Raw genomic sequence first — 14,554 nt, forward strand, 5'->3', positions numbered from 1 at the left:
TCTGGCTTATGCCAGAATAAATGTGTTCGCCTTTAAGGCAGAGACTTTGAAACTTTTTCAGCCCGAGAGCCAAATTCAGTTTCAGAGAAGTGCTCAGCTGCGTTCCAATTGTGGGCAGGGTTGAAGGGTGGGGCCAAAATACTGAAAATACCAGCATATTTTAGCTTAAAGCTCTTACTGCCCAGTAACGAACCTTTGTTAGCATTTCAACCCTTTGGAAGATCCAGTGTGGTGTGGGACCGGGAGGTCTGGAGATCCAGGTTCTAGTCCCCACTTGGCCATGGAAGCCGACTGGGTGATTTTGGGCCCATCACTGACTCTCAGCCCAGCCTACCTCACAGGGTTGTTGTAGTGAGGATAAAATGAAGAGGAGGAGGATTGTGTATGCCGCCTCAGGTTCCTTAAGGCAGAAAAAGGTGGGATATAAATGTAATAAATAAACAGAATGGGGGGAAATGTGCAAAAGCTCAGTGGTGGGAGGGAAAGGTTCATGGCCATATGAGGGATCCAAGGCAGGCTGGATTTGGCCCACAGGCCTGAAGTTCAACACTCTTCTCTGAGGTGCCACAAGATTCATTGTTTTTGATCATTCCATTTCCCCCTTTCTGTACTTTTTCCAGCGCTACCAGTGGGGGCCGGTGCCCATAGCGGCTGGTGGGGCAGATGCTCACTATTCTACTGAGGAGTATAGGAGAAGCATACCATGTGTAGCACGTAGCAAGTATACCTCATGGTGCGGGGGATCTCTCTGCCACAAGCGGATGGGGGATAGGCAGGCGGTCACTGCCTCATTTGCCCCGGATACAGAGCCTCTTCAGAGCTCTACAGTATCCTTTTTGAGATATGGTGACCAGACCTGTACACAGTATTTTAAATGTATTGTAAGTGTAGTTGCCTTGAGAGCAATTACAGGCTAAAGATGCTGGATATTAAATACAAGAAAAAAATAAAACAAATGTGGTAACGCTGCAAGTATATATAGCTGCAGTATAAAATGGCAGTACTTGCCATTTTATTACCAATCCCTTTCCTAATAATCCCCCAACACTGTATTTGTTTTGTTTTTTTCCAATGCTGCTGAACAATCAGGCAATCTTTTCAAGGACAAAAGGAGAGTTACAAGCAGTTCCGTAATTCTTTCCTCTTTTTAAAAAAAGAGAGAGAAAAGAAAACAAAAACTTCCTAGTGGTTGATTTCCCTGGGGGACTCCTTAACCTTTTCCCCAGTGGTTTATTTCCAGCTCAAAATCATCTTCCCCAAGCAGAGCCTGCTGTCTACTAATCTCTTTCCTGTAAACACAATCACCTCAGACCCTGTCAGGGTATGTCTGAATTTAGGGGTTTCTGCCTAGCCCCAACATTCCTTGCTTTGCACACACTAACACCCACTCTCGATATCCATTTTCTTGCCCGTTGGCTCAACCCTCAGTACCCTTCTTGGGATTCCCCAGCCAATAACTGGGCATTACCCGTGAACTCAGTTACCTTGCCATTCGCACCTGACTCCTGATCATTTATGAATGTTTAGAAGTACTCCATGAGGGCCTTTCCAGATTCCCCCCCACCCCAGTTTTTACTGTAACAAATGTGCACGTTACTCATTTGTTGCACAGGCTTGCCTATTCATGTTTCCCTAAAAATGACTCCACTTTTGTTGCAGGAATGTTGTGTTTTCCCACTGCCTTGGGAAATATTTTTTATAGGGGGAGATGCATTTCTTCCCATAGGTGCGCACAATGGCCTGATGATGAAGGATGTGGTTACTCAAAGCCACTGCGGAGGAAAGAGGGTCCTTGTTGAATATTGCTTGTGAAGTGAAGCATGATGATGAGTATGCAAATTTTAACCGTTTATTTGGCATGAATCATCCCTCTCAGGCTTGCAGTGATGGCAGGGCTAAGTGCATGCCCTAAAGCAACTTTATCTGGTTTCCTCTGGCCCTATCAAATTTTAACTCAGGTTAAAAAGAAAAGCCTGAACACAGTTTCAAGTACAATGTTACTACAAGTAACATTTTAGGGTGCAATCCTATAGATGTTTAGACAGAGACAAGTCCTACAACTTCCAAAAGCTGGCTGGAGAATGCTAAGATTTGTAGGACCTTTTTCTGTCTAAACATGCATAGGGTTGCCCCCTTAGATACATTCATTACATTTATATCCCACCTTTTCTCCAAGGAGGTGTGGATGGTGTACATGGTTCTCCCCTTTTGTCCTCACAACAACCCTGTAAGATAGGTAAGGCTGGCAGATAGTGAATGGCTCAAAATCACCCAATGAGTTTCATGACTGAACCTGGTTTGAACCTAGATCTCCCTCCCTGTTCCTATTCTGACATTCTAACCATTACACAACACTGTTGTATGAGAGAGAAAGAGAGAGTCAATCCACCCCAAACATTTTATACAACTTGGAATTTTATGTGCAAATGTCCCAAGATGTTATATGTGAGGTCAGTTTGTGTGGCAAACTATGCTTCTGGCTCCCTGTCTGGGAGATTAGGCCAGCCCTATCGTTAGGCAAAGTGAGGTGATTGCCTCAGGGGGTTGATGCCTAACTTATGTATTATTCTTTTTAATGCTTTAGAACAGGAATGGGCCATTTTTAACCCTCCAGATGTTGTTGGACTGCAACTGCCATCATCCATCACCTTTGGCTATGCAAGCTAGGGATGATGGGAGTTGCAGTCCGACATCTGGGGGGCCACAAGTTGCCCACCCCTGCTTTAGAAAGTGAGCACCTCTCTGCATGAGGTGATCATCTAGGTATAGAAAATTGGTAACATCAACAGGGCTAACCCCTCCCCTCTTCCTGCTGTTTTATGGGACCAGTTTATTATTTTATTTTTGAATAGCCCACTTTTAATATTTTTATAATCTATTTTCCTTTTTTTTTTTTAACCCCTTACTGGCTATATAATAATCTATGTCACACTTTTGGAGCTCTCAGGTTACTGTCACATTTATTAGCACAGTCATCTTTGCAACAACCTTACAAGGGAGGCCAGCATTATTATCCCTGTATGGCGGGCGCATAGGGGAGCTGAGGCTGAGACAACAGAGGCTCGCTCAGCTAAGGCTAGGCAATGAATTCAACAGCTAAAAGGTTTGATCAGAAGACTTTGTGGCTCAGGGCCAAATCAATTACATATTGTGTTACAGGGTGGGGGTGTTTGGTTTCCATCTTTCTTTTTAATATAGCAGCCATTGCAGGGCCTAATCAGGCCCAAGGCTGATTGGGGTGGTGGTGGCGGGGCACACTTTCCCCCACGTGATGCAGTCCTGTGGAAAATCTACTGCCCAGCGGCTACTTTCCTGTGGAGGGACCTTAGTCGTAAGATACGTAGCCCTAAGTTTTAGGAGTCTCCTTGCCTACATGCCCGACTGGATTTTTCTTTCAATGGGAAACCAGTTGGAAGCTGCAATCCTCCCCCCGCCCCAGTCAGACTTACTTTTGAGTAGATAGGTATAGGACTGAGCTATAGAAGTCCTGGGCCCGAGGCAAAACAACTACTACTAATAAATAAATCTAAATGGCATCCCTTAAGAGGGTAAAAAGATATTAACAAATGAAATAACCAGCCATTCTGATTCATTTTAATAGTAGTGTTCGAATAACGGGCGGGGGGGGTGTTACCTTTTATGATGGCCTCCTGTTTGACTGGGGGGGGTTGGTCAAAGTTATATGATTTCGTTGTGTTTTATTGGTTGTACCCTGTGTTCAGATTATTTTATAATGAAAAATGGGTAGTAAATTCTGTCATCATTTGGTGGATGAGAAACAGAGTTAGTCAGGAGGTGCCTATCTCTCTATAGATAGAATATAATAGTAATAATAATGGAAGGGACAGTGTTTAAAACGCCAGACTTTGAATCATTACTTTGGGGAGGTCAGTTTCTAGAGCCCTATTATTATTTAGTATAAATAATAAATGATTATGGTTTATTAGAAATAGCAATAAATAATAAATACATTTCCTCACCACCACCGTCATCACCACAGGGCTCCAGAACCCGGTCCCGCCCCCCACGTAATGATTCAAAGCTTGGCATTTTGAGGACGGCCCCTCCAGTATTATTATTACTGCAATTATTATATCCGCTAGACGTGTAGACAGGAGCCCTGCCTTGTCCTGTTTCCTTGTCCTGTTTCTGACTTGGATTCCTGCATTGAGCGGGGGGGGGGGGGTGGCCTCGATGGCCTTGCAGGCCCCTTCCAACCCCGCTATTCTATGATGCTATGATTCCCACCCAGGCCTTTTGCTGCGCCCCTTCTCCGGCTCACTGGCCCGCCCCCGCGCTCCCCGGGCCCGCCGCGCGCGCGTTTTCGCAATCCCTCGCCTGCCCCTTCTCCCCGCGCCAAGTCGCGGCGTGCCAGCCCCGGCGCGGCCAAGTTCTCCGGTGACTCAGCTCTGGGATTCCCTCGTGCGTCCTCTGCTGATTCAAGCCCGGGCGGCGCGGGGCGCGGCAGGGGCTGCATAAAATGCCTCTAGCCGGCGCTCCACGGCTCAGACGCGGCGAGAGGCGCCTTTCCTTTGGCTCCGCTCCGCGTAGCAGAGGGGCTGCGTGGGTGGCGTGGATGATGGGAAAGCTCAGGGACTCTGTGATGCCCGTGGACCCCCTCGGCAGCTCCGGGTTGCTCTGCCAGGCGTGCGGATTCCTCCTGATCAGGCCGCAGCAGGCGGAGTGCGGGCACCGCTACTGCAGGGGCTGCGTGAAGGCGCTGTTCAGGTCAGTGGCAACGAAACGCGGCGGTCGAGGGGCCGGTGCAGCCGGTCGCCGGGCTTGTGGGCGGCTAGTCGCGTTCTCTGGCGGCTCCCTGGCTTTTTAATCTGTGGCTCCCCCGCCGCCTCTTTCTTCAGAAAGCATCCCGTTCCCTTTGTTTTTCAAAGGCTCTTTTCCAAGGGATCTTTTCGAAATCCCTTTGCTTTTCAAAGGCTCAAGAAAAATGGATCACCCAACCTTCCTTCCTGGCTGCGATGGGACCTGCTGCCCATAGCGGCCGAGGGGGGCTATTCCCTTCTCGCCCTTCCTGTGGGCTTCTCGGAGGCAGCCAACTGGCCACTTCGGGAAAGGGATGTTGGGCTGGATGGACTCTCTTTCTTTGTTCTGCGTTTCCCCTGAAATGAGGCATCCGGGTTTCCTTTGGGATGATAACTTCTTTTTTGTAATGGCACGCTTTAACCGGGAAACAGAATATTGGATCAGACAGGCCCATGGTCTGATCTAGCAGGGCTCTTCTTGTGTTCATAACTGGCTGGGCAGGGCGGGGTGGGGACCAGTTTGAATCCGTGTGATAGCAAATTTACACTGAATGCTACACAAGACTGGTTGTGTTTTGTTTAAGATGGAGAGAGCTGGCTTTGCCCCCTCCCTGCCTTCACAATATATTTGCCAGACACACTTGCCTGATTCAGAGACTAATTAGACAAGAAAAAGTCGTACAACTCCCAGCATTCCCCAGCCAGCCATGCTGGCTGAATGCTGGGAGTTGTACGATTTTTCTTGTCTGGACATGCATAGGATTGCATCCTCAGTTGTCTATCTTCTACCCTCCACCACTTCCCAGTATTTCAGGTTTGCTATCTGCCTTTAAAGTGTGTGTGTGTGTGTGTGTATAATATATATATATATATAGCAGTGCTTATTAATGTGCTTCATTGAATATTTGTTCATTCCCTTTTTCTTTTTCTTTGAAACCCCCGCCCCCTGCTATAGATATTTAAATTGATGGGGTGTGAGAGAACTCACTCTCAATCCTGGAGAAAAGATTGTTTGTTTGACAAAAACATGACAAGTCCACTTCTATAGCAACATTGTTGTCATTCAGATTATGTTATGTTGATAGGCGGCATTTAGTTAATATTGCTGTGATTTCAGGATATGCTGGTTTATCTTTCTGAGTTGGGGTGGGCTGCCATAAAACATGAAGGAGACAATGTTAAAGATGTCCTTTCCTTCTAATACTGAATGGTCACTTTTAATGGTTAAGGTAGCTTGTTCTCCCTTCAATTTCCCAAAGAGACATCTGTACTGAGGTTGTGGTAGTGTGTCCATGTACTTAAATTTACTTGGATGATAAGTTAAAAGACAGGCGGGTAATCAACTAAACACCCTTTTAGCAGTTGACAGCCAGGGGTGTTGAACTTCAGTCCCATGGGCCAAATCCAGATTGCCTGGGTCCCATTCTGCCATTTCAGGGCTTCCCAGATGGCCATGCACACTTACCTTGCCCCCTTTCCTCCAACAGCTGATTGTTTGGTGGTTTCCGGCATTTGCATGTCCCCCCCCCCATTGTAAAAGGTTGAAATGTTTTAATTAATTAATTAATTTAAAACATTTGTATCCCACCCTGTATCATTAAGATCTCAGGGTGGTGTATAGATAAATCAATTTAAACAGTATAAAACAATAATTTAAACAGCAAAAAATATATTAAACAAGCTAATACCTGGAGAAGACTCTTACGAGTCCCCTGGACTGCAAGGAGGTCAAATCAGTCCATCCTAAAGGAAATCAACCCTGAGTGCTCATTGGAAGGACAGATACTGAAGCTGAAGCTCAAATATTTTGGCCACCTAATGCGAAGAGAAAACTCTCTGGAAAAGACCCTGATGCTGGGAAAGACTGAAGGCAAAAGGAGAAGGGGGTGGCAGAGGATGAGATGGCTAGATAGCATCACCGATGCAATGAATATGGAGTTGAGCACACTCCGGGAGAGAGCGCAGGACAGGAAGGCCTGGCGTGCTATGGTCCATGGGGTCACGAAGAGTCGGACACGACTGAACGACTGAACAACAACAAAATTAAAAACTAAAGCAATAAAACTGTTAAAACAGTGTGCTACTGTGGGGAATGCATTAAGCCCTCAAAGGCTTTGGTAAAAAGCCATATTTTAACTTGCCGCCAAAATGAAACCAATGTATGCGCCAATTGGGCCTCTGAGGTGAGGGTATTCCACAGCCAGGGTGCCACAGCAGAGAAGGCCCTCTCCCATGACCCACCATTGTGCATGTCTTACGCTGGTAGGACGTGGCTCTCCTAAGTTACTGGCAGTAAGAGCTTTGGGGCGCAATCCTCTGTATGTTTAGGCAGGAAAAGGTCCTACAACATGGCTGACTGGGGAATTCTGGGGGTTGTAGGACTTCCTTAGGTCTAAACATGCATAGGATTGTACCCTTAAGCTAAAATATGGTGATACGTTTGGTATTTTGGCCCTGCCCACCAGTGGAATGTGGTCCCCAAGAACTTCTCTGAAATTGAATTTGGCCCTCGGGTGGAAAGGGGTTCTGCACCCCTGCTTTAGCAGGACTGGGGTGTCTAGGGAGCTATATCCACTATGGAGTGTGCATTAAAAGGCTTCTGAGTCCAAAGGCGCCCCCTCTGCATCTCCTGAAAAACTGGTTGCAAAAGACGGAGAAGCCAGGTGTGGTGTGGCTAGGCTGTCAGTCTATGACCAGGGAGGCCTCACTAAGCCCCACCTTGAGGCTGGTCATTTTCTGTCAGCCAAACCTACCTTGCAGGGTTGTTATGAGGATAAAAGTGTATGTCTTGGGGCGGGTTAGGTGGGAACAAACAATGTATGCATATTGTTGGGAGGAAGGGCAGGATCAAAATGTAATAAAGACATTTGGTGCAGCATATCCACATACATGATTAATCAGTTAATAATACTAATCATGATAATGGATGACAATATTTTGTGCATGTGGGGAGGAAGAAAAAGTGGATTGGTATGGTAGATGACTCACCTAATGATGCGTGGTGGAAGTAGGTGTGTGTTTGGAGGATATGTGTGAGAGAGACATTCAAAATGCATATATTTATGTTGCTAAATGTTCATTCCATTCAACTTGTCCTCTTTCTTCCCTCAGGGACACAGAAAGGGTGCTGTGCCATACTTGCAAGACAGGACTGGGCCGCAGACAGGTGAGTTGTCAGGTGACGTTCTGGAATGATCTGGAACATCATGAAACCTTAACTACACGATTGCTTCTGAACACAGTGAATGTGTGTTTAATATCTTTCATTGGTAGCAGCTAGGATAACTTACCAGTATCTCGCTATTGTGGCATTGTCCTATGGTCAGTCTTCAACTGGGGGTTTTGATTTAAAAAAAAAAAAAAGAGGGACATACCCTCTAAATCTATCACTGTTTTTTTTTTTAAACCACTACATTTTTTTGAAAGAGAAAGATGAGGGAGGGAGAGAGAAAGAGGAGGAGAACAATGGGTGGTGGTGGTAAGTGAAGGGTGTGTATGACAAAATTCAAAAGAGGCTAGAGCCTCATTTGAAGAAGAGGGAATTTGATCTGGTGCATCTTTTCCCACTGCTGCCTGACAAGCTACGCCTGCCAAAATTCCCTGTGTTGTACACCTTTTAAAAGTACAGGAGCCTCATCCTTCCCCAGCCTGGTGCCCTCCAGATGTTTTGGACTACAATCCCCAGCATTCCTGACCACTGACCATGCTGGCTGTGGCTGGTGGGAGTTGAGGTCCAGAACATTTATAGGGCCCCTATTTGGGGAAGGGTGTCCTAGAGCCTATGAGCACAGAGAAAGATGGAGATATACATGCAGTAAAAATAAAATAAGAGTCCCATTTTGGAGGTAATGGTGAGTTCTGGGGTAGAAAGAGATAAAGTCTATTACCCTAAATGTTACAGAAGGGGAGGGGGAATTAAGTGTGAGGTGGCTGTTTTCAGCGACAACTATGCATTTAAGGTAATGTGCAGGTTGAAGGGGTGCAATGTCAGGGGTGCCTGTGTGGGACAGGGTGTAGGGTGGATTTAAGAATCATCAACTAACATCCTGAATCTTTGTCCTCAGTTCCATAGTGACAAAGCCGCGGAGAACGATGCTCTGGCCACACAAGTTGCCTGTCCAAGTTTTGACTGCACGTGGATCGGAACCCTGAAATCGTACCAGGTATTTTAAATGAACATCACTCCCCCATACCCCCCCCCCCAAATCCTGGATGAAATTAAGAGCACAAAGCACTTTGGGTGACCTTTCAAGGATGATTTATAGTGTTAAAAAATGTACATGCAAAACCAGGGAGACAAAAGTGTTGGCAGAAATCACTACTGGGAAGAAGGGAAGGGAATCTCTGGCTCAGCTGCTGCAGCATCACAGAGCTGGCTCTCCCTTCCATGTTCCTGTTCAGGGTTCCAGCCAACCATTTCCTCCATTTTTCTTTTCCATCTGAACATCCCATGGCTACTGAGTGTATTCAGTCCCCACTGGCAAATTTTTTGGAGGGGTTGCTCCCTTAGATTTTTAAAAAATTGTACTTCTGCAAAACTCAGAATTCCCCAGAGCCTGTTGATACCTTCCTCTTGTTTCTCAGTGGCCTCATTTTAGTTCCACTTCTGCCAGCACTTATTGCATGAGTTCCTTATTAGAGGGAGTGAAATTAGATATTAATTATGTTTAGTTGCTCTGGAGTTTGGTCAAAAAGCAGGATACAAATTTAATAAATAAGCATAATAATACTTAGTAGTATTAAACTGATGATGATATTAGTAGTAGTATTAAATCAACAACAGAGCAATTGAATAGAATATTCCCTTAATGCTTTTCTATATATCTCCATAGGCAAAATGGCTAGACTTACATTTTGTTTAAACGAAAGGGGGAAATTTAGCCAAGATGCCTGGATACAAGTACACTACAGAGTTAATCTGTCTATTGTCACTCACCCTTGGAATTGTAGTTTTGTGAGGGGGCCAGGCTAGGAACTTCTAACAGGGATAGCTCATTGCCCTCATCAAACTACGTTTCCTAGGATTCTTTGTGGGAACCCATGACAGTTAAAATGGTATAAAATTAATGCACGTTTGTAGTGTGTATATATGCCCTTTGAAGGCTTTGGGACTCGGGGAGACCTGGGTTCTAGTCCTCGGCCATGAAACTGACTTTGGGCCATTCACTGACTCTCAGCCTAACCTACGTCACAGAGTTATTGTAAGAATAAAATGGAGAGGAGGAGGAGGATCACGTAAGCTGCCTTGGGCTCCTTGGAGGAAAGGCGGGATAGAAATGAAACAGACATACCCCCTCGGAGCCCTGGTTATCAACAGATGGCCTTTGCGCATCCCTCCGCTTTGCGTGGTGAGCGTCTGACCTGACCGGACCTGTTCTTTTGATGCAGGAGCACACTTGCCCCCCTGTGGCGCACCTTGGAACTGCAAGGAAAGCTGCCGCTGCCCTTGGAGATCAAGCTGAGGAGGCAGAACAGCAGCCCTGCTGGAGCGTCAGGAGCCCCCTCGTGGTAAGTTGCTGAGTGGGCTGAGAAAGGCAGGATGTGAACGGAGGAGGCAGCGAGGCCCCGGGGCTTGAGAGGGAGTCTCGCCAGGTGTGGAAAGAGGAGGTGATGCTGAGGGATTTGAGGAGGGGAGAGCGAACGTCAGAAGAACGTGAATAGGGGCGTGGGAGGATAGTTCGTTGTCTGAAGCTGAGGGAAAGAGCAGTATCTGCGGAGTGGGTCTGGCAGCAAAGGGTCTGCCCGTAAATTTCTGGGTGATTCGCGGTAGATTGGCAAGGGTTTCTGGCTCTCCCAATAGCCTAACAATAGGAAGTAAAACTGCAGCAACAATAATAATAATAATGCTGCAATTTTACTTCCTATTGTTGAATGCAAGGTCAGCAATAATTATTAATAAATTATTATTATTATCCCATTGCCATCCGTGGATGATGATGTTTGTTGTAATTTTACTTCCTGTTGGCTCACTGCTTCTCTTTCGGCCTCAATATTCCTCATCTCTAAAATAGGAATATGAATTTGTTGCCTTTGTCCAGGTCTTTGCACAGCTGCTTTGCTGGCCAGTTTTAGAGCCTTGTGTTAGGATCCCTGATTTGTAGTCATTCAGATGTAGATTTCCACGTGTATAATGCAGGTTCTCCTAGTGTTTGACTGGTGAGGTACAATAGCTAGCCGCCATTTTGCAGCCCAGAGGTGAACTTTACAGAATGCAAACAAACAAACCACAAGCAAACCAAAAAACAACTTAAGGTGCAATCCTTTGTATGTTCAGACAAAAAAAAAGTCCTACAGCTCCCAGCGTTCCCCAGCCAGCCATGAGGGAGTTGTAGGATTTTTTTTCCTGTCTAAACGTGCCTAGGATTGCACCCTTATTCTCACATGTGAATAAGTGATTCAGTTTTATTACACCCCAAAAGTATTTTGGAACACTAGGTGCCTTCTTCAAGAGCAAGACTAAACTTCCAAATTCTGTAAAATGCCTGAAGCAGCTTGCAGAAATAGCAGTGATCTCTCTGGCACTGCAAGAGTGCATTCTGTGTGGGTTTTGTGCTGCCTTCTTGGATCCCACCCCACAGATGTGAATTCTCCCTCTAATCTCTCCCTCTCTAGGGTGATCCTTCTTTGAACGTGGAAGCTGTGCAGCTGCGGGTGGAGGCACTGGAGCTGATGGTGGTGTCTCTTCGTCGACAGCTGAAAAGCCAGGTGGCCACAGTGAAGTCCCTCCAGTGCTGCTGCTCCCAGTATGAGGAGTTGCTGAAGATTTCTCAGGAGATGCACATCGCCCCCCATGGGGCCAAGGAGTCTGGGCCAACATCGCCCGAGCTGATCAGCACCGATGGGGTACTGGTGTGGAAAGTGGAGAACTTCTCCAAGCTCCTGAAGGATGCCAAAGCTGGAAAGAGACGTTCTATCTACTCTCCCGCCTTTGCCACCCACGCTTTTGGGTACCACCTCTGTGTCCGGCTGTACCCTGATGGAGACGGGATTGGTGCGGGCGGCCATCTTTCACTATTCCTTGCCTTGGCCAAGGGGCCCTTTGATGATGTCCTGCCCTGGCCCTTCCGGCAAAAGGTCACCTTCACTCTCTTGGATCCCACACGAAGGAAGTCGCCTGTGACGGAGACCTTCCTTCCAGATCCCCACAGCGCCTCCTTCCACCAGCCTCGGGAAAGGCTCAACGTGGCCAGCGGGAGCCCCCTTTTTGCCAGCCATGTCGAGATTCCCAGCTACCTCAAAGATGACACGCTGTACCTCAAAGTGGTGGTGGATTTGGCAGGGATTGAAATTTGAGACTGGAAGTCAATGGCGGGGAGTCTCTGCTCCTTCACTGACCCCTTACCTTTTCCTCCCAAGTTTCCCTTCAACTTTTCCTAACACTCTTCAGCTCTGTCATCACATCCCCACCTCTTCCTCCCCACCACCAATCGTGTCCACTACAATTCCCATTCTAAAATGGGTACTCAGCTACCTCTCAGGGGAGTCCAAAATCTGCGTATTATTTATGCTGTGAATGTGGAATGTCAGCCCCTGATTCACACTCGGGTGGAATTTCCAAGATCTTTTAAACCTTATAGGTTTATAGGGGTGTTTCTAGTCCTAATGGTTTGTTAACATGGACAATTTTGGGGGGAAATGTGCTTCTGTTAAATGCATGAAAACATAATAGGGTGTCCAAATGAGACCTTTCAATGGTTAAGAGTGTGTTATGGTATCCTGAGTGCTATTTATCCATTGCAAGATTTATCCCAGTTGCAGAACTTGACCTTCCTTGTTACATCCTTAAATTTTTTTTCAAAATACATTTCATTGTCAAAGACATTAAGGGCAGGAAGATTTTCTTTTGGTGTCTCCTTCTGACGACATCCATCAGTAATTTGTGGGTGCTTTGGGAGTTTAAATGCAAAGTATGCCACTGCTGTGGGATTTGGTTTATGTGTGCACATGTTCAAGATACAGCTAAACGTGACATTATGTTTATTTATTGTTAATCTTTTCTATAGCACTTTTTAATGGACAAGGGGCTTTGCAATAATCACTAAGGATTGCCAGACATTCATCCTTAGACATGACAGTTTTTTCTACCTCTCATTTTATTTATGAATAACAAGGGTCCTTGTTATGTAATAACAGTACCTAGGTGTTTTTATGCTTATTGTAATATTAAATAATTTATATGATTGATGACTGTCTTATGCTGGTTACTAGAGGCGGGGAAAACCATCATAATGTGTACACACCCGGAACTGATTCAGCCTTTAAAGCGATAGCATTCCCTACTGACGGGGCCAGCCCTACCATTAGGCAAAGTGAGGTGGTCACTTCAGGCAGCAGATGCTGGGAGGTGGCAGCAAAATGTTGGAGGAGAGAGTTATGTGTGCCACATGGCCTGCTCTGCACCCTCTAAGCGAGCCGGCTGCCTTCAGGTACAGTGGAGGTTGCTGACCCATGGGTAGCATTGAAGTGAGACTCAACGGCTAGCCATCAGCTTTTGCACATGGAATGTGAGAAGGTACCATCTTGTCCTTTGCTTCAGCCAGCATAGTCAAGGATGATGGGAGAAGCAGTCCTGCAACATTTGGAGCGCCACCGGTTCCTCAACCCTGAGCTCAGTAGTGAAGAGGGGATTGTACTCTAGCACGTGTTCAGCTGTGTTCCCCCTTTGCCTCCTCGGTGTCATCATCGTCATCTTGCTTCCATTCAAGGATTCGGCTCTGGCATCCAGAAGAGGTTCCATAGCCTGCTGAGCCCTCCTTAGGCCTGGCTCCAACTGAGCTGTTCTCTGTGCCTGTCCAGCTTTTTAAGGCCCTCGTGTTGTCTGGGAGGCTGCGATAGGCAGCTTTCTTTCCTGGATCATGGCATGGGACCAATCGCACTTCAGAAGGCCTGCTCCAGGGTCCCAGGCAGGTGTTTGCTTTGTTTTTGTTAGTTCATCACTGAGGCCACTGTACTTCAGAACGAGGTGGGCAGAGTTCTGAGGTGGCAGAATGGACTGGACCCTATTGGACTGTAGGAACAGGAGCACCTTTTTGACTGCCCCACTGTGTGAAATGGGTGGGGAAACTTGCGGACTACAACTCCCATAATCTTTGATCTGTGGCCAGGCTGGCTGATGGGACTTGGAGTCCAGTAACATCTGGCGGGCTATAGATTCCCCACCCCTGACATTTAAAAAAAGCCCTCCCTGCAAGCAGGAAATTTGCACAACAAGGAGGAGACTGATAGAGGTTTGTGAGGGCTTTGGGCAAAGTACAGTCAGGACAGTGGTGCAGCTAGGTAATTTTAGACCTTGGACTATGGGGTGCAATCCTCTGCAGGTTTAGACAGAAGAAAGTCCTACGATCCCAGCATTCTCCAGCCACCTAGGGGAATGCTGGGAGTTGTAGGATTTCTTTTTCTGTCTAAACACGAGGAGGATTGCACCCTAAGGGTCTGGTGGGGTGGGGGTGGGGGACTTAGACGGCCATTTGTATTTCTGAAGACGTGAAGCATGTGACTAACATTTCTCCTCTCCCCCAACCCTACACACACTACCATTCCATGCTAAGTGTTTCTACATTCCTGATATATTAGAGCAAAAAAAAAAAAAAAAAGACTTAAAAAACCCTGTTTGCCAAACCTGATTTTAAAATAAATACTCTGAGCATGTGCACTTTTGCATTTTAAACTCCCTTAAATCATAGCACCATCATGACTACAGCAATAAAACAACGTTTGCGTCTGCTGCCCAGATGCCAAACACATTTACTTGCGAATAAGCGCCATTTTGGTGTGAAAAGGGGATAAACCTAAAT

General features: G+C 46.4%; 1 protein-coding gene across 1 annotated transcript; it reads left to right on the forward strand.

Annotated features, from left to right (window-relative positions):
* The first annotated feature begins 4,174 nt into the window (after positions 1-4,174).
* LOC146355559 (TNF receptor-associated factor 2-like) lies at positions 4,175-14,336 on the forward strand. Its single transcript, XM_084832579.1, has 5 exons — positions 4,175-4,728; positions 7,872-7,926; positions 8,825-8,923; positions 10,149-10,268; positions 11,373-14,336. Exons 1-5 carry the CDS (start codon positions 4,481-4,483, stop codon positions 12,051-12,053), a joined length of 1,203 nt encoding a protein of 400 aa, XP_084688705.1. The 5' UTR covers positions 4,175-4,480; the 3' UTR covers positions 12,054-14,336.
* Positions 14,337-14,554: the final 218 nt, after the last annotated feature.

This window comes from Heloderma suspectum, chromosome 2, assembly GCF_057233095.1.
Source record: "Heloderma suspectum isolate Gila_16-S chromosome 2, 16-S_ref, whole genome shotgun sequence".
Lineage (NCBI taxonomy): Eukaryota > Metazoa > Chordata > Lepidosauria > Squamata > Helodermatidae > Heloderma > Heloderma suspectum.